Below are 20,386 nucleotides of genomic sequence, written 5' to 3'. Positions count from 1 at the left end.
CATCTTCAGGGTCAGAGGATAATGATGACGCAGAACTATGAGTGTGTGTCCTTATTCTTCCAAACACCACAACAGAATAGGTGCATAACTTGGCTTGTTGTGACACCTAGTGGAACACCTTATAACTGCAAGGCAGAACGCTGCACATTGATGTTGTGCCATATCCACACCTGTGAATATGGCACAACGTCACGGATACAATAATGTGTATCCGTGGCGCCAACACCTGTCTTACCTTTGATGTGTGGCACACAGGAGTGAAACTGGAGCGTTCCCTTGGCGATGAGCTGAATATCAGGTGCAAATTTCACATTTTGCGAGCACAAAAATGTCGTCCAGAGAGAACATAACAATTCATATATTGTTTTTATTTGCATTTTACATGGTGATTAACACAACAGTGCCATTAAGTTTCTGTGTGTTCCAAGCTCTGAAGAAAAGGGGAAAAAAGAGCTTACTTGCCCCAAACATCTCAAGCCACATTCAAATACAGAACACTGAATTCAAACAACTTTATTTTGTGTAATGAACATTTTCTCATATACCTTTATTACATATATTTTTTTTAGAAACTGACTGCAATTACCTTATGCCATAATAAAGTAAAATAAAATAGAAAAGAAACAGAACATTGCTGTGTCGTAATCCATGATTGAGTCTTAATTCCCTGCGACAAAGGGAAGTACAAACATGATAGTTACATTTGCAGATTAAATCTTTAAATTTTGACTGGTATAAACTCGATCTTATGGATCTGCTGACTTTACAACATTCTACTGTAGAAACATCATACTATATTTACACACTATGGCGGAAAAGAAAAGAAAAAAAATAATCTCAACTTAAAATAGAGTGTCACCGCTGTGACCACAGCTCAGTGGAAAGTAAGAAATGATGTTTTCTGTCATGTATCTCATGCCTCATGTATGTATGTTTTCCCAGGTAGGTTAATAAGAACAAACTGAATCTTATGAGCACACACGCACATAAGCCAGTTTTGTACAGTGAAACAATTATGTTTTGAGGCAATGGTCAATAGTAAAAGCTGCTTCTACAGTCTTCAGTAGATATCAGGTGTGTCTACAGGGGGTAGGCTGGCTGATGGTCTCTATGAGCAATGGAAACACAACACTCCCTCTTCTCTGCTTCATGGATAAGATAGATCTCCATGGCTTTTATATATAAGTGGTTGTTGTACATTAGTCAGTGCTTATTAGCTGGTTTTAATATGCATGGACACGCTCGGACATCCACATTAGTGAGGTTTGCCTCGTATGAAAATCACCTGAATGGTACCAAGGCTGAAACAATGAACGATCAATTCACTGCCCTTTTAAAATCTCTCCTCACGCCATCCGCCTTGATGCGCCGCGTTCTACCCATCATGCATCCCAAGCAGGTTAAAATAAATGCTGAGCACAATCTGACGATATTCGACCCCGCTCTGGTTGTGTGCCAGGGTCTCCTGCAGCAAAAAGGCCCCACATTTGAGTTTGTCTGAGAGTCTGCCCAAGGCCAGCCTCGCTCTGCCCTGAGGTGTTTCTTTTTTATTCCTTTTTTCATTTCAATTTTTTTAATGAGACACACTGAGACAGACAGACTTACTGGAATAGACGTGTAGCACAGACTTGCTCTCATGCAAACTGATTGTGACGTGAGGAACTGTTTAGCCACAGCTACCAGATCGTTCACGTCTTGTTGCTGCAAGATAGCTGTAGCCGATAAACTAGCATTCTTACTAGGTAGCCTGCAGAGATACCAAGGCAGTACAGAAGCATCCGGAGTCCAGTTAATCTACATAAGAAGAGGTACACCAGAGGGATTTCTTCTGTTGTAAATATAAATGTGACAAGATGGTGAAAGCATGAGGACAGGTAGCTTTCGGTATTCGTTGTGACTGATAGAGATGACAGACGAACTGGCATTACCAACACCACAAAGTCACACAGCCTTGGTCTCAGAAGCATTGTACAATGAAAACACTGGGAACAAGTCTTTTAATGTATGATGACATAGGATGACATTAATTACACGTGTGTTTTACAGTACTAGTACTATCTCGGCTTGGTTGTTAGAGGAGCGGAGACGTGAACACACATCCAGTTGTGGGGCTGAGCTGGGCGCCAGAGTCCGTATGCTATTAGTCACCTTTACAGCGGGTCAAAAAACAAAATGGCGAAAGAGAAGGCAGCTAATAGTGCACAGTTTCAGCAATCCTCATCACAGCAGCAACGACCTTTGAGCTGTTTCCTGGAGGAATTGCACTGTTGTTGTGAGTACCACAAAATGTCGACCCGGTACTACTCACTTTGTTCATAAAGAAATACATTTGTTGACCAGCTGAAGTATTGGCAAAGGTTTGAAGCAAGGATTTGCTCTAAGAGATGTAATGCAATGGTTTTTCTTTTGTTGAAGGAGCCCATCAGTACAGTGGCCTCAAAGGCCATTGAGGGGAATAGACATTGTTTGCTTTCTTTGCTGCTCTCATATTAAGTCCTGGTACATGGACAAGCATTACAGGTTCAACATAATATTCCATTCCCTGTATTTCTGTAAGCCAGCACTTGTATCATCTCAAGATAGGTGCAAGAGTAGCTGCACAAAACAATTTCCTTTTTACCTTTGTTTGAAAATATCAATGTATAATGGGCTTCAGTTCACGTTACAGAACAGGGTCACCAGTTCGAAAGATCTACAGGTTATTCATCCGCAACAAATTGCTACCCTATTCAGAAACATGGACACACTTTCATATAGTCTGAGGAGATTGGATTCAAGTATATATATACACACACACACACACACACAACTAAAATGAATGAGGTAAAGACAGAAAAAAATAACCTCAATATCAATATATTATGAATTTTCTGTATCATTTCATATTAAAACACACAAAGTTCTTTGAAAGAGAGAAAAAAAAACTAAAAAGTAAGTCATTCATTGGTGTCATACTTTTTTTTTTTAATCCAAATACCAGCAGAATAGGAGAATGATCCTAAGACTCATGAACTAAGAGCAAACGCGTCTCATGGTAGAGTGTGTGGAGCTGAACGCGGCGCCGCCCGCCGTGGAGCGGAGACAGGCCACGCAGAGTGGCCGGTGGGTCGTCGCACAAGCAACATAGGCTGCAACAATCTCCTCGGTTTCCTGTTGTTTCAGTGGCAGAGCAAGTTGCCTTATCATAGAGAAATACAAAATTTTACTATGTACAGCACGTGTCAGTATAACCTACTCTGTTTTTCGTTATTTGAAGGGAGAGTCCGGCTGAAAAACTAAGGAGGAATATTTTTGGAGTAATGGCGAGTGGTTAAAAAAACAGTGAATGAGGACGTAGCAATCCATCAACAAATTAATACCAACATTTCTTCAGGTTCGTTCTCCACGTGGTTTAGCTCTGTAGGACCAAGTCGAATCTATTCGCTTCATCGTCAATTTCTGGGCTGGACGGCGACAACCCAAGTGACTGCTGCATCTAGAAACAACTTTAACGACTGCTGTGTATCTGTGTTTCGCTTTAGTAGCTTCAGATTACGGTTGTACAGACTTTAATATCAAGACTTAATCTCATTACAGAATCAGCTGCTCCTTTGATTTCTGCACCTGTTAGTTTCAAATCTACAGTGTATGTATATTTGGCAGATACTTTGCATGTTGCACATTAATGCACTGGTTAAACACTCGGTTAAATCTACAATTAACATAAAGGGAGTAAGAAGAAATATATGTCTTCAGTACGTCTAGAGACAAGTGATTGTTGGCCTCTCTGTGAGCGGAGTGCCTCTGCTTTCATTCGCATGAAGACAAAAAATACAAGAAATCCCAGACCCGATCCAGACCCCAAAGACGAGATATAGCAGAAACAAAGAAGTGCATACGAATCAAAAAGAGCAATGCATTTCTTTAAAAGAGCACTGTTTGCTTGTCCTGTCCTTCATTTCACCGTTTCTGGCGTTGTTCTTAAAAACATTTGACTGGCAACCCCCGTCGCTTTTCGTCACATCTCTAAGCAGTGCTTTGAGAGCATGTAAGGTTTTTCATATCGTGATGCAAACAGTCTAGAAGGGCGGTAGAGTTGGTAATAAGGTAGCAGTAAGGATGTCGGTGAGCTGGAGAGAGGGAGGAGGCGGAGGAGGAGGCGGAGGAGGGCGGAAGGAAGGAAGGGAGGAAGGAAGGAAGGAAGGAAGGAAGGGAGGAAGGGAGGAAGGGAGGGAGGAAGGGAGGAAGGAAGGCAGTGATGGGGGAGAGGAGGAGGAGGACAGTGGTATTAACACTTGAAAAAAAGGCAGGCGATGGAGGCCAGCAGGAGCCACAGTGATCGAGAAACGCAGGCGGCGCCGTTGATATCTCGACCTGTCCCAGGTCCTGCAGAGAGAGAGAGAGAGAGAGAGAGAGAGAGAGAGAGTGAGAAACTAGAATGAGATTTAATTTGAAAGTCACAATAAAAAGCCATTGAACACAACGAGGTAACAGCCCTTTTATAAGCAATTTACTTGTATTCATAAATATACATGTGTATATATATATATATTTTGTGTTGCTCGTCTGTGTTTCTACAAAACCAAATAGTTCTTAGTGTTAATCATAATAACAAGGTAGCAACCAGAGTGACAGAAAGCTTGACCAGACGAGCAGGTCCACTCTCTCACCACTCTTTTGAAAAAGGATGACAGATATTTGGATATCCTCCATTTTGGTTTTCATTCAGATGAGGAGGTTGACGGAAAAAAAAAAAGGAATGATTATTCTGGTGCTATAAATTACACACTTGTTTACATTTGAGTCAGCAGAAATTTAAATATAGCAGTGATGTGTTTAAATGAGCTCCAGCCTGTCCAATGATATAACTGACGACAGAGTGCAGGCGGTGTTAGGAGACATCTTGTGGTTGTGTTGTGCTATTGACTGCCTTACTGTGATGGAAGCTACGGCCCAATTCATAATCCAGAAGAGACATAAAGTGGAGAAAATGTGGAGGCTATAGAACTTGGTGCGCTGCAACTTTCGACAGCAAGCAAGCAAACAGAAAAAAGGGCGTAGAGAAACCATCTTTGAAGAGAAAACTCAAACAAAAACAGAAAACCCAATACAGCGGGACACAATGATTTGCTTTGAGGTTCATTTGTCACCGGTTGGGGGCTCATGACATTAATTATTCAAAAATAAAAAAAACACATAATATCCAAATCATGTAATTAGCGAGTTGGAACTAAACTAACTTTATTTAGGTTTCTCCTTTTCACTAAGTGTTTGGCATGTGTTTTTTTTTAATAGATGCAGTATAATGAGCTCGCTCTGCTCTCACCATAGAGATAAGAGTGTAAAAAGTCAAAACTAACATTACATAGGATGTAACCTTTTTCAGTGGAGTGATGACTGCATCTCTACATCAGCGGATCATGAAACAAACAGCCGCAGGTGTTGTTATGGAGAAATAAAGAGGCAATATAACCTATTTCTGTGACAATCACATAACATCTAAGGATAATTTGAAATTGATGTGACAATACAGTCACTCATCAACCAGATTTCTGCTACAGTGAGTTTCAGTGCATAGTTTTGCTGTCTGGTAACTGAAAGCTCATATTAACACTCAAAACTTGCCTTTTTAAACTTTAAGTTTAATCTCTGTCACTAATGCCTTGATATGAGAATTCATGTTTTATCCTTTTTTCTTTTGCTGTATTTGTTCCTTGTCGCCCACCCACTTTTAATCCAGTATTTTTCCTGCTGCTTTTTCTTAATCATTTATCTGTGTAATGTGTCTTTGAGTGCCTTTAAAAGCACTAAATAAATAAAAAACATATAGAATTGCCTTATAACAAATATATGATTATATATTCCACCAGGTTCTGTCGGTTGTATAAAGCTGCTCTGTAACAGCTGGATGTGTAAAGAATCCAAATGTTTGATAACAAGGTTGCCATGTCATCTTGATAATGATATGTCAATGCTGTGTTATCGCAGATTCATTTAAATGAGACAGTTCAACACTTTTTCAATATGAGTGTAGCCACGACAAGCCACGAGAACCATAAAGCATATGACAATAGCAGCTCTACTCACTATAGAGGAAAAGGCTGGCATTCTGGACGCCCAGTCGGTTTGAGGCCACACAGGTATAGTTCCCATAATCCTCTTCGGTGACATTGGCAAGCATGAGAATCGTGGTGGTGCCAAGGATTTGGATATTGATGCCCTGGGCATTGGACAGCCTGGGGAGGACAGACAGACAAAAGTGAGGAGAAGTTAAGGCAAATTATAAAGTGATGAAAATCAGAGAACGTGACGCCAGAGGGGAGTCAGGGACATTTTTGGAGAAATAATAAAAGTCTGGTGCTTCGGTGCAGGTAAAAGTGAAGGGGAAGAGTTTAATTAGCTAATAAATTATTCTGAATTTCTACCAAAAGATAACGTGCACCTAGCACTTAATTTGATTTGGACTTGATTTTCAGCTAAAGCAGGACAGGATTCAACAGTTGAATGTGTGTAAATGCAGCACAATGTGCTGCTTCTATAATGTACTGTCATATTAAATAGATTCATTTAATACTCTTTACAAATTCATTTTGTCAGCATGGCACATTTCTGCTCAGTCTTATTCATGAATAAATCATAATGTATTCTACTTAATTTCAATGTGACAGTTTCTGCTAAACCTTCGAGCCACTGAAGGCCATGCGGTGGACATTTAAATACAGCCGAGCTTTATGATAATAAATGAAAAGCAGATCTAAACCACACAGTCACACAAGCAAAAAAAAGCACACGGTAACAACACAAGTGTCAAAATTTACTGTGTGATGGTACAGCTCTTTAGTTGCCTAATAACATTAAATTTATACTTTTGTGCTGCCAGCCACTTTGCAATAGCAGGGGTCAGTGTCAAATAAGTGAAATCTCTGAGTGTAGGAGTCATGATTGTGAAGAGCCTCTCTTTTTCTGCCAAAAACCTTTTTTTATTCATTTCAGCACCTTCGACACAATGCTGCATTTAGCAGAAAAATAATCCTTGACCTTTGCCGTGTGATGCAGTTTTCAGAAAAGGCAAGGCCACTGTCCCTCTCTACTTTCCTTTAGGTTTGCAGAACTTTAACACATGTCACATCAAAACAGGATATAATCATTGCTTATAGGAACTGTTTACTTATATCTGTACGACAGACACATGATTTTGCTCTATTGTATTTCGACAAATTACTATTTGTCCTTTGTTTCCTTCCATCAAACCAACAGGATCATTGTCATCCCGCCGCCTTGGGAAAAAGATTAGTATGCTGCTGAAGTCCTACTCTTAATGACAACCTAACTTCTGACAATCAATTATGTCAACCTTGAATCTCTTTCACAGCAAATGAATCAATACAACTTGCTGACTCAGCCTGTACGTCGCTGGTGTTCCTTACATCATCACATCAGAATAAAACTCTTTTAATAACACGCCACCCATAATGGATTCTGCTTGTTCTGGCCTGATTGAGCCCTCTCCTATCACGAATGACGCGGAGTCCATTTAAGGCGCCTCAACTTAATCCTGCTTAAGTCTGGGTAATGTGGTAACCGGAATTTGAGCAGGGGATCGGGAAGTTTGTGCTGACACATACTTGGCTGATAGAGGGTATTAACATAAAAAGGAAAATGCACATCATGGCGCAGCATAATTTGGCGAGCTGGGGGAGTGGGGAAGTTGATAAAGTGCTGAGGTGCTTCCCATAGGGACACCTTGGGAACAGTGTGTGTGTGTTTGCATCTGAAAGCGAGAGAGCGGGAGAGGGAGAGAGAGAGAGAGAGAGAGAGAGAGAGAGAGAGAGAGAGAGAGAGAGAGAGAGGGCAAGTGTTACGGCGGTGTCCCCACTCTGTCTCCAAGCAAACCCCCCTCCAACAATAAGGCCAGCCGCAGATATATTCTCCAGTGTCTTCATGAGAAGTGAGTGTACTGTTAAAGAGGCTGGCCCACAGAGAGCACTGAGAGAGCCAGATAATACACAGCGCTGCAGGGAGCCAAAGGCTTCCTTTTACTGTAGATTACAGCGTATGATTGTAACGCAGCAGCCGGGGGAAACAAACCGACCCGGACAGGTCAAAAGAGGTAGAGCTCTCTTTTATTTTCACTGTGAAGTATTCTTGGTTGGCTTTACTCGCACAGAGGGCCAACACTTTCAGATGCACTGCAGCAAAAGAACAGGAAAGTAAAGAAGCAGTAACTGGATCTTCTTTTCTACGACCATTTATCAAGTTCAACCTTTTTGCTGCCTATTGTAAGTTTTGGCACGGGCAGCCATCTGCAGCCTGCAACTTCCCACACTTTAGATTTCAAGTTCAACCTCAAATATGCCTGTGTCACTGTCATCTTCTTCATCTGGCATAACAGACAGGAAGTTGGCACACATGTGCATGACTACCTGTTGGTGAAGTACCTTTGATACTGGACTTCCTTCGTCACAGACAGAGGGCAGCAGTGCTCTACTGGCTATCTTCGGTGATCATGCCTTCATGCATTGAGGCGATCTACTACATTAAACCCTCGATTGAAATGCTTTGACCCCTCTGTTTGGAGGAGGGCACGCGGTGTGTGGTCACAGGGCTGGCGGAGATGAAAGACCGGAGCAAATCATCAGAGGGATAGATTTGATTCTGCAGTTTGGGAGCATCTAAAGTAGGTTATCACTGCCAGAGAAAGTGACAGACCTGTTATGATTCAAGGCTGATGATAAATTAAATCAAGAGCCCTGCTGAGACTCATAACCCGGAGATGATTGAAAACGGTCCGGCTGCGGTGACAGCCATGTATCAGCTGGCAAAACAACAAACATAAATGTCTGTCACGCGGGCTGACAGCTCATTTTGAAAAATCTCTCATGTTATGAACATGGATGGAGGGATTTACGGCACACACAGCAGGAGAGACAGCCTAGTTTAAAGGATGCGTTTGTAAATAGATGGCGATTGATTGTACAATCAGATGACTTTAGCATAACAATATCGTCTGATTCACAGTTTGATCCAAATTCCACGAGTGAGAGGAGACAACCAGAGCGGGGGGGGGGGGTTCTGCCGCGCAGTGACAGCGATCAGTCGTGAGCTATCAACCAGCTGCTTTAAGACCACGATGGATCGGTCCACTGAGGCCAATTAGGAGTCTAAGTGATGCAGAGTCTCTCAGATCCTCGTGGAGACAGAGATGCTGTGACGCTGCGTTTCATTTATATTTCAGAGCATGAGGTAAATTTGATCTGCTGAGGATATGAAGACTGACAGACGATGGACATGAATAAGATCAGGTGAGTGAAGCGTCTCCACTCAGAGGAGGAGAGAGGAAAACAAGCTCTGCAGTTGTCTCTGTGTTCACCAGGTTTGTGCTGCAGTGTTTACTCCCTAAGTTTGGGCAGGTAAGAGCAAGGTTTTTTTCTTTTTTCAACTTGGGCCTATAACTGGGCCAAAACTATGAAACCTTAATTCTCTTCCAAGACCGCCACAGTGCAGTTTATTTAGGGGAAACAATAGAAATGGAGGGTGAGAGGTTTCCAATATGAACAGGATTGGACCTGGAAATAACAGTGCTTGGAGTACAGGAATTTATTTTACTAACTTTCCTTCATCAAAGAAATCTGAAACAAAGGATAGAAAGGAAGAATAAAAAGAGATGAAGGAAAGCAATTAACCCGAAATCAGATATAGTGAGACTTTACTAATATAATCCTAGATCTGAAAGGTGTCAGTAAATTTAAATACTTGTCCAAACAGTGAAGAAGCTTTAATACAACAAGCAGCTGAAAAAAAAAATCTGAAAAGTAAGTTGTAAGTCTAAAAAGGCATAAATTACAAATTAAAGGTCTATATAAATTTTGGTTTAAGACTGAAATGAGTAGTGACGACCCTAATCCATGAATTCTGACACGTTTCTCCTCACTTGTCATGTGATTTCACCAGTGTGGACGACAGGGCAGGTGACTGCTCTGACTGATAGACTGCTAATTAATTCAAATTCAGAAAGTAAACTCAAAGTGGTCACAAATGTGTATAACATGATCTACCAGTGGAGAATTCAATTTACACATTTTTTTTGTGAACTTTTGGGAACATGTGCACAACTGTTTTAGGAAATACATACATCACAACCTAAATGTTGATATTTTACCTGCGTGAAGACTTTTAATTTCAACTTCACATATGTAATAATGTTTGTTTTCATAAGAAATGTCCTATTTATAAGTGTATACAAATATTTTCGCCATTTTATTAATTAGTCAAATGTGTGTGCACAGAACGCCCTATATATGCAGGGATCAGCTTACATGTGGGTGTGGACTTTAGAGACTTTTTTAGGGACATCTGGGCTTTTGGTGAACTTGTCTGTATTTTAAAATCATTGTACACATTTGTAAATCTCTTTTTCCATCATGTAATTCAAATTTGTCACCTTGGCTCTCAATGACAGTAACTTTTATATTAGCATCAATGCCTTTGTTGCTTGGAAGTAGATTCTCATGACTTAATCGCTTGAACAGCAAGAACATCACGGACAGGACTTATCATGTCATCATCATAAGCTCATGACTTTCATTTGGCGGCAGCATGTAACATGTCAGGTGGAAACATCGAAACATGAGTCGTGGTCAAACGTTACCTATTGAGACTTGGCTACTCAGTTAGGATTATACTAGTTAGAAATGTCAGCTGGAAATGTAAAAGTTTCCATCTACAAATAAGAACACTGCTCATATCTACCTCTGTCTGAAATAAAGAACCCATGATTTCAAAAATTACTGCCTGGTGTATGTATCCACATATTCTCATGAAACACCCACCGTAACTAACATCTTCCCTTTGTGCTTTACAGTGTAGATTTCAGGGTGTCCACTGATCTGTGTTCTAATGAGTTTAAACTCATGAGGCCCAGGGGCAAGATCCAAACTTAACAATCAGGTAAATAAGACCCAACAGGCGAGAGACTCTTGAGGAGCAGATCTATAAAATGAACTGGCCAAGCAAGGATAAATGATATTATTACGGTGAATTATCATCATCATCCAAGGACAAAGTGCAACAGCACGGGCACAGAGAGAGAGGGGGACTGTGAACCGGCACATAGCCAAAGTTCTCCAGGGGACAAAACAACAGCGATAGATGGAGGCTGGAAACAACAGATAATGCAAAAATATTTCAAGAACCATAAATCTTTCTCTTCAAGCACTGACGTGATAGGCCTATTACTTCAGAGACCATATCTGTGATAACACTTGTGACACTCCTCCGATATTTTCCTCCAGATCTTCAGTGAACTTTTACTGCTGTAGTTTGGGTGCGAGTGAAATTGCAGATCACGACGCTTTGCATGTGCAATTCTTTTTATCCAAAGCTTTTTCATTCGAGCCCCTCAAGTCCCAAAATGACTCAGGTGGTGAGTTTGCCGCAGGGCAGGGAATCTCTTTTGTTATTAGCTGGCGAGTGTTGAAATGCAGGTTGCCCTTGGATGTCATTACACTTCGATCTTTTCCAAAGTGTTTCCCAGATACATGCATGACACTTAGATTGATAGCTTTCCGATGAACATCAGTGTGTGACCACACAGTTTGCCGACAGCTACAGTGCAGGAAGCCTGATTTCCATTTCAGTGGAATTACTTGCAGTGTGAGAAAAGGATTACTGGGACTATAGTTTCAAAATTGCATGCAGAAGAATGTCAGATCAGTTTAACTTTTCGTCTTTTCAGAAGAACATCACAGAATCCACTGCCGTCTGACTCTGCAATGTACAATTAACAATGGAATAACAGCCTAGCGAGTGATTAAGTGGGTGATTAGTCATTATCATACTATACAGATGATGTCATCAAATGAACACTGGGCTTGACAATGGGACCACTGTGAGGGCAGATCTGACAGGGCCAACAAAGAGACCCATTACAAGCACTTGTTGAAATGACACTGTCTGGCACAGAGAATAAAGAGATGAAGCAGTACATTTTGGTAGATGGGGACGAATCTCAAGGAAAAAGATTGTTGGAAACTTCTGATCTAGGACTTATCTGTGAATAACCACAGGCAGTTGTGTCACCAAAGGCTCGGACACAGGGAACATTTTCAAAATAGTTTTCGGTTCAGAAAGCATTGCTACATTACTTGTGGCTTAATCAAGCTCATAACAGGAAAGTTACGGGTGTCATGGCTGCACCCAAGTTTACTCAGTGTGAGTCGCTTTATTCAAGTCGAAATGGGGGCAACATACAGGCCCTCTACATAAATCGATTTCAGACAAGTCATTGCACGTCTGAAAGCAGTTTTCCAGTTGATGTGGTTGTTTGTGATACAGGAGGTAAATGGCCCTGTTTAGTAGCTTGTTTGACTAAAGCATAATTACCTCACAAATTACCTTGAATCAGTGGGTTTCTGGCTCCATTCGATGTACTACGAGTGTTTGTAAATCCCTTCCATGGTCATTTGACTTTGACGTGTCCCAGACTAATGAAGTCAGTGAGGGTTGACCGTCTTTCTGAGGCAGCGTGAGGCGTGCAGCATGTGGCGGTATACAGGTGTCTATTTGTGACATTGCTGTGGGAAAATGTACAGTAATGATCTAAATGTGCTTTGAGTTTTACCTTTTTTCGTCCCTGTACCATTCGAACTCTGGTGTGGGCACAGCGGTGGCGTCACACTGCAGCGTCCCCATGCGGCCCACCTGAGTCTCTGAGCTCTGGGTTTTCTTTATTGTCGGAGGATCTGTCAAGACACACAACGACATGACATGAGTCAGGTGATAAAACCAACAACGAATCCCCTCTCACGCACGGTAAAAATCAAGTGACATGCCATCCCACTGCTGCTGCTGTCTTATTTTGCGATTGTGTTTCCTATCAGTTTCCCTTGAAACACTTGGATCGAACTTAATGACTGAACAGGATTATTGATATGAGCCTGGCACAGAAAGGGAAAGAAAAGAAATACAAAAAAATATTATATCTTGGACAAACTCAAGTAATCAAGGGTTTCTGCTTTGAGCTTCTTTTTACAGTGTAAAGTTTCATTTCAGTTAAAGGCCATTCATCCCCAAGAAATCAATGTTAAATACATTAGGGGACAAAAGTTCAAATTCATCAAGTTGATAACATTCATCATATACTTATAAAGATTTCTGCAAACATCGCAATGGCCAGGAATATGTCCCGGGTGGATTAATGTTCATTTTCCATTTTGGATCCAACCATAATAAATGATTTAATATAGAATTGTTCATCATTTATTTCCGGCACTCAGACTTGGCTTAAGTACGCTTTGGGCAAACGGCCATACATGATTTGTTCACATCAATGAGGACTGTGTAACTCCTCTGGGGGGCGTGGTTAGTTTGCGATGTCTCATGAGCTGTTCATCAATCCTCAGCGACATATGTTAGAGCTCATCAGATCGGAACGTGGGCCCTGACAAGATGTAATTAGGTGATCTTGTTTTGAAAGTGTCTCTTAAGGATGATGTGCTAGGCCTATGCGGAAAATTACCATCGCATTGACAGTCATAATCAAACTTACAGAGCTTTCCCTTTCTGCCTGGATACGTCTTGAGAGGACTGACAGGTGCTCCAAAAACATTCAGGATACAGCCTCCCCTCCCCTCCCCTCCCCTCCCCGAGCCCCCAGCCTTCCTTCACACATGCTATTCTACACGTCTCTACCTGTAATGCCAGCCTTGACTTTCTCGTGCTTTTATCTGTTGAGTGTATCATCTTGTGAAATGCCTGACATAAAACGTGACAGGAATATTGATCAGTGAGTACTACAGCGTCCGCTGCACACAGCCATTACTTACAGTTCACAACCATATTGACGTATTTGACATCCGGCGTGGCGACGTCGTTGCTGGCCTTGCATTCGTAACGACCCGCCTGGTTTCGCATGATACCTATAATGTCCAGGTACTCTTCTCCGTCCAGCGGCTCTGCTGTAGGGAGGTGAAGAAGTGATAGAGGGACACAAAAGGGAGGGGAACAAAGACAGAGAGAGAGAGAGAGAACAGGAGGTGGGAGAAAGACAACGTTAATGTTTGAGCTCATATCCGGAGCGATAAAATGTTCATGAATTTCAACCTCACTTTTCATATGGACTCTGACCAACATTGTCTACAGGCCATCAGTTTCAATAAAAGTGAAAATGACAAAAAGAAGGATCGTGTTGGATAAGAACTGGATGCAGATGAAGAATTTGGGAAAATTGATGCCACTCTCTTATCATCCGTTAGTTATAAAGCTACAGCCAACAGTCAGTTAACTTAGCTTAGCATAAAGACTGGAAATAGGGGAAAACATTTTCTGTTAAAATAGTCGAAAATGAATGCCAACCTACTTACCACAATAACTAACACCCACTAATTGATATATTATGTCCATCTCCACCAAGGAGACAGTGTTTTTGTCTGTTAGTTGGCATGATTATTAACTACTGGACAGATTATCACAAAACGTGGTGACAGAGTGTGGATCAGCAAAGAACCCAATAATATTTACAGATTGATGGGTAGTTATAAGAATTTGTTTTATTTTTTATTTGACATATGCAAGATAGGACATTTTTAAAGATGTTCGTTCATTTCTCAAAAAGATATTCATGAGTGTGAGCAAATTGGTGCAGATCCAAATAAAAATGTGCTGGACAGCTTCTGTGGCCGTTTTCAGACAGGACCTTCAGAGGATGTCCCCGCGAACTGGGTCCTGACTTTTAATTCAGGCGAGGGCTGGCACAGCAGGCGGAGGCAGGATGTAACGTATTAATTACACTGCGGAGATGAAATGCTTTTGTTTGCAGCACATCAACAACGGCACTTATCGCCAAAAGCTCCCTTGACATCTTCGTCTGTCTTTCACCCTGATATTTGTTTATTTTTTTCATTATTAATCGCATTTTAGAAAAGTCATCAAACCAACCACTCGCTCAAGGTGAATCCTGCGGATGATCTCCTGCTGTGTTCTCACAACAGCTCCTTCAGACATTGTGTGGACTTTTTATCAGGGGACTCGCTGGATAAAGTCAGAAAGCAGCTTTTGTCAAGGTTTGAACCTTGTCCTTGATGCTTTTGTGATTTGTCTGACATCTTCCCAGATTTATGAAATATCAGTTTCTGTAGCACTCTGATGCTATAGAAACTGAATGAAATGACAATACAGTAAAAAAGAGATTCTCAGAGCTGTCATGATACAGGGGTAAATCTGGCTTCTTCTGAGACTTCTGCTATTATTCTGCCACCCACGTCAGTTTGGCTTGACGACTGTGGGAATGGAGGACACGCAGATACAGTAACAGAAGGAAACAACCTGATCCAGCTTTAAAGGGGACATAGCATGCAAATTCCACTTTGTTAGTGCTTCTACACGTTAATGTGGGTATCTGGCATGTCTACCAACCCAAAAACTCTGGGAAAAACACGCGCGTTTTGTTATGGTTCCTCTAAGTCAGAAACGTCATGCTTGAGTGACTCGAATGAGCTTCCTGGGTTTTGTGTCGTAACAAGGCACTGGAAGTCTCCCTACATGGCCTTGGCCCACCCCCACCTCATCCCCCCCGTCCCCCCACACTCGTTACGACGGGTTTACACTGGACGCAGCGAGGCCTGGCTGTTCACACGGGACGAGCATTTCTCCGCGCTGGTCAGCCCCATAGACTGTATATATAAGGTCAGCCCGCGATTCTGCTTTCTCTGCTTGTTGTTGTACCCGTTGAATGTCGGGGTTCAGGGGTAAATGATGGTCTTCATAGCCCCCCCACCCCTCTCTTTCTCTCTCTGTCTGTCTGCTTGTGTGCTTGTAGTGGATGGGCAGAGGGGACATTTAATTATGTGATTGGGAAAATTAAAACTCCAGGACAACAGAAGGGGAATACAAAGTATGGGATGCATATTTGATAATTTATATCATATAAAATATGTAATTTATATCGTTTAAAATCATGGGGGAGGGGAGAGGAGCTGGCTCATTAGCATTTAAAGGAACAGGCACTCAAAACAGGTCACTCTGTGGAGGGCTGTTTTATACAGGGTAAAAAGGGTGCTGTTTTATATGATCCTTGTGGTATTTTGACCAAAGTATGTTACAGACATTTCATTAAGACCCCAAGGAACCATATCAACTTGTGGTAAAATGGGCATGCTATGTCCCCTTTAAGATTCACAGGACATACATAAGATACATTTATATTTACGTACAAAAAGGACTGAATGTTGCTGAAATGTCACATTCAATGGTATATATTGGTATCAGACATGCATCTTTAAAAGTGCTTGAAAATCACCCACATTGCTCTGATAGACTTTCATATTAAGATTTTTTTATTCAACTGCAGGCACTGCAATGCAATCTTTATGGCTTCCGGGTGGGCTCGCTCTAATGTGTTTTCATCATACGTAAGCTGTTGCACTTGCACCTTGGTGGTCCAATCACGGCGTGCCTATGATCTCGTCACTGTCACATTCAAGATAACATGGCTAACGAGAGGAGCAACTCGATCATGTCGCTAAAATTAATACCGTTCAGTCGTCGTAGTAAATCAGGATAAATTGGCATTTGGTGCATTAATGTGTGAGCAGCATTTTTACTATTATAGATTGTCAAGGTTGAGCTCAGTCATCTCTATACGGTTAGTTGTTTATTCTATAACAATGCATCGTATTTAACTGATTTCTTATCAGTTTCTTTATAAAAATCTGAATCTGAAAAGTAACTAGTAACTTTAGTAAGTCATCAAATGAAGTAAAAAGTACAAAATTTCCTCTGAGATATACTGCAGTAGAAGTATAAAGTAGCATGAAATGGAAATTATCTGGTAAAGTACAAATACCTAAAAATTGTACTGAAGTACAGTACTTGTAACTGTCCACAAAAATATGAAAAAATATGCAGCCTGAGGAACAATCCTTGTTTTATGTTGCCATCTAGTGGATACTTTGATCTGCACTGCTAAGTGTAGTAAGAAGAACACAGCTAGCTGCAAAATAATTGTTCTTGATTTGCTGCTTCTTAAATAAAATGTTATCTGATGAACTGAATCTGATGATTGTGTGACTCACCTATTTATTAATGACAAAACAGGTCTTTCTTCATATTCAAAGGATGGATGACAATTTATCTTTTGACCACAGGGGATTTTTCAGTCCCTTTTTAAAAGTCATTTTATTGAAGAGCTGTCTACAAATTGACTGTACAGTATGTAGCCTAAGGAACAATCGTTGACTTGTGGTTACTGGTGGTATTGCAATGTGAGGTGACCAGAAAAAAACAAATTTCATGCAAATGTACGTAATGCAATGAGACAATGTCGAGCTGACTTGAGTTTATTTACCCATTAAACAGGTATCCTTAGCCATCATCACAACAATTGCCCCTCACTGAGAAATTTGGCAAGAGCGCTGCTTCAAACTATTTATGTACGCCATGTCATCTGACCATGAAGGCAAGTGTTTACAGTCTTTTCCAAGAGCAACACTCAGAGGTGGAGTGAAAAGTCATAGAGAGGAGGAGACATGTTAATCGTTTTAACCAGGATAGCAACACACACACAAGGCTCTCCTTGAAGCCATTTACAGCATTCGGCTGTAAACACAAAAAGTCACACAAGTAATTGAAAATTGAAAAAGGAAAAAAAAAAAGAGCTTCAAAGAGAGCACTAACAGTGCTGTCTTGATCAGCTCCCTCTACCTTGCTTATTACTGCGGTGGTTTTTCTACATTGTAATTTAGGGAGTACACTAAATAACTTTTTATACGTGGGTTTTATCCACTTATACTTGACACTGACTGGTTTGATTAGGGGCGTCATTTTGGTTATTGTATTCACTTACTTTTAATAAAGTGCTTAGAAAAAAAGCATATGAACCAGTTCACTTGGTAAATTTCGTTGCCACTATAATCATGGTATTACTAGCAGCAAAAGGACGTCCTCATCAAGGACCCTGGAAGTTAGGGGGCTGTAGCACCACTTACTGGTGAGGGAGAGCTACTGCAAGGCAAACAAGTTTTCTAAAATCGATTTAATAAACTAAATCATCTAATTTTGTACACTAACACTTTAACAATAGCATAGTAGAAGCTCTAACATTAACCTTTTAATTAGTTTGCTGATTGTTTGATTTTCTAAAACTGGTAACAAAATGTTGTTGGTCATTCAAATGAATAAGAATAGGCATTATATAGACTCGGGCTCAATCCCATTTCACCACTATCCCTTAGCCTCTTGTTGTGGGTTCGGCAAAACCTTTTGCTGGGGATGACTACTGATATATGACTGTATGACAACTGATTAGGGTGTCATATCATACCGTCCGCAATAATACCGGTATAAATATTTACGTGATAAAAAAGTGTCATAGCGCGATATTAATGATATAGCGACGCGGTGACTTATGACGCATTTACGCTCCTTATCGTGCACAAGAACGTCACAAGCCCAAACATGTCTGCGAGCGAGAGCAGCGTGTCAGCCTCCGATGACGATTTCCGTAAAGAGGATTTACAATAGTGTGGGAAAATATACAAAAAAACTGTTACTGCTAAAGGTCAAAACACAACAAACTTGTTTCATCACTTGAAGCAAAAACCCACCGTCGAGTACAACCAGGCTATGAAGGCAGGAGACAGGCTAGTTGCTCTCGCTAGCGGCTCCATATGACAGGGAGAGCAAACGGTGGATGGAAAGTACTGATGCTGTTACATATCCTTGCCTGCCATGTATGAAGCATGCCGCGACAAACTAGCAGCTACACTATCGTTGGTGGAGTTTTTTGCCTCAACCTGGGGCCTGGGGCCGAGCCGAACCACGGAACCATACATCAGCCTGACAGTGCACTACATCGACAACGACTGGAAGCTGCACAACTCCTACCTCGAGACTACCCTAACCCTAACCCTGGACCGAGATCACCTCTTTTGGTCGGACACAATTTTGTGGTCTAATGCACCTTTCACACATGTATTTTTGGTTCAGACTAAACTGAAGATACCGAAGGTCCAAACCAAATAAGGCCGGTTCATCCATGTAATACTGAAAAAGTCATGACTCAATGGGAATGTAATAATTAGAAACTAGCTATTTGTGTGAAATGATTTCTAAAACGGTTACAGAAAAGATCTGAACAGAGCCCAGAGACCATCAGACAGATATGTGACTAATTGTTTAATGAGCAGTCTGTCTTAGTAAAGGGATAGATCACCAAAAAATCTACTCATCATCTACTCACCACTATGTCGATGGAGGGGTGGGTGAAGTGTTTGACTCCACCAAACACTTTAAGAGTCTCAGGGGTAAACAGTGTTGCAGCCAAATCCAATACAATTGGTGTAAATGGTGTTTAATTTTTCAAACGTAATAAACCAACAGAATAAAACAACTACATGCTCCTGCTCGACATTGAAATTTGACTCGGAACGGCGTCATTCACACCGTGTTTTTAGCCTAAACGTCCTCTGACATCCTCCTATGGAGCCGTGTTGACGTTCATGCCCACACAAGCTCCCACCCAATGGCATGCGCGGGGTCAAATTTAAATTTCGGGTCTTCATGGCACTTGGATGACGCATGTTATGTTTTTCTGTTGTTTTATTACGTCTGGAGGAGTCACCATTTACTTCAAATGTATTGGATTTGGCTGCAACACTTTTTACCCCTGAAACTCCATAAGTGTTTTGTCCATCGACATAGCGGTGAGTAGATAATGAGTGAATTTTCATTTTTCGGGGGAACTATCCCTTGGGGGAGGGGCCAGGAGGAGGAACTTTTGATATGAGAGCACATATCCCAGTGGCATCATAACTTTAGATGTGGCATGATGATGTGTGATGACTTTGTGATAATTATGTGTTACATTGCAGCAAATCATAGACGGAAATGTGTTAATTAACTCTGCATGAGAGATTCTGTTTACACAAAGATGACTCCATTTTCACATATGTGTTGTCCTGATATAGAGTAAAGTGACTGGAAATCAAAATAACTCTATAATAAATCATCTGCTTTCAGCCAGTGTGGCAACAGTGCAGATCTCAGGGTATTTCTGAAAATGATACCATTATCTGCAGTAAATAAGGGAGGGAGTCTCCGAGGGCCCGGCAAATGTAATAACTACAATAACATCGACTGATACTTCCCTTAATCTAAGAAAATAAGGAGTGATGGAAACTTGGCAGTGGAAATAAATTGCAGCGAGATCTCTGGGGTGCGTGTGCGAGGGGGGAAATGCACTGTTTTCAACAACAGTAAATGTCAGCAGTCTCAGTTGTGGGGAAAGTTCACGCTCATGCTGCAGGCTCTGCTCTGCGAAACTAAAGCGCTGCGCCCCGAGAAATGAACCGGTAACTTCAGGCACTCCGATATGGGAGGTTAAATGGAAAACAGCCGCTCTGCTTTGGTGAAT

General features: G+C 41.2%; 1 protein-coding gene across 4 annotated transcripts in view; it reads right to left on the bottom strand.

Annotated features, from left to right (window-relative positions):
• Nucleotides 1-349: 349 nt before the first annotated feature.
• Nucleotides 350-20,386, bottom strand: part of LOC118105911 (limbic system associated membrane protein) — a 609,939-nt gene continuing 589,902 nt past the window's right edge. For all 4 annotated transcript variants that reach the window (XM_035153944.2, XM_035153943.2, XM_035153945.2 and 1 more), the window contains 4 exons: nt 13,803-13,934; nt 12,599-12,719; nt 6,067-6,215; nt 350-4,365 (listed from right to left, as the gene is read on the bottom strand). In XM_035153944.2, coding sequence (XP_035009835.1) covers nt 4,268-4,365; nt 6,067-6,215; nt 12,599-12,719; nt 13,803-13,934 — 500 coding nt within the window. In that variant the 3' untranslated portion in view covers nt 350-4,267. The remainder of the gene's footprint in view (nt 4,366-6,066; nt 6,216-12,598; nt 12,720-13,802; nt 13,935-20,386) is intronic.

Source organism: Hippoglossus stenolepis, chromosome 4 (assembly GCF_022539355.2).
Source record: "Hippoglossus stenolepis isolate QCI-W04-F060 chromosome 4, HSTE1.2, whole genome shotgun sequence".
Classification (NCBI taxonomy): domain Eukaryota; kingdom Metazoa; phylum Chordata; class Actinopteri; order Pleuronectiformes; family Pleuronectidae; genus Hippoglossus; species Hippoglossus stenolepis.
Note: the sequence above shows the minus strand (reverse complement) of the source record. Positions and strands in the feature narration are given on the sequence as shown.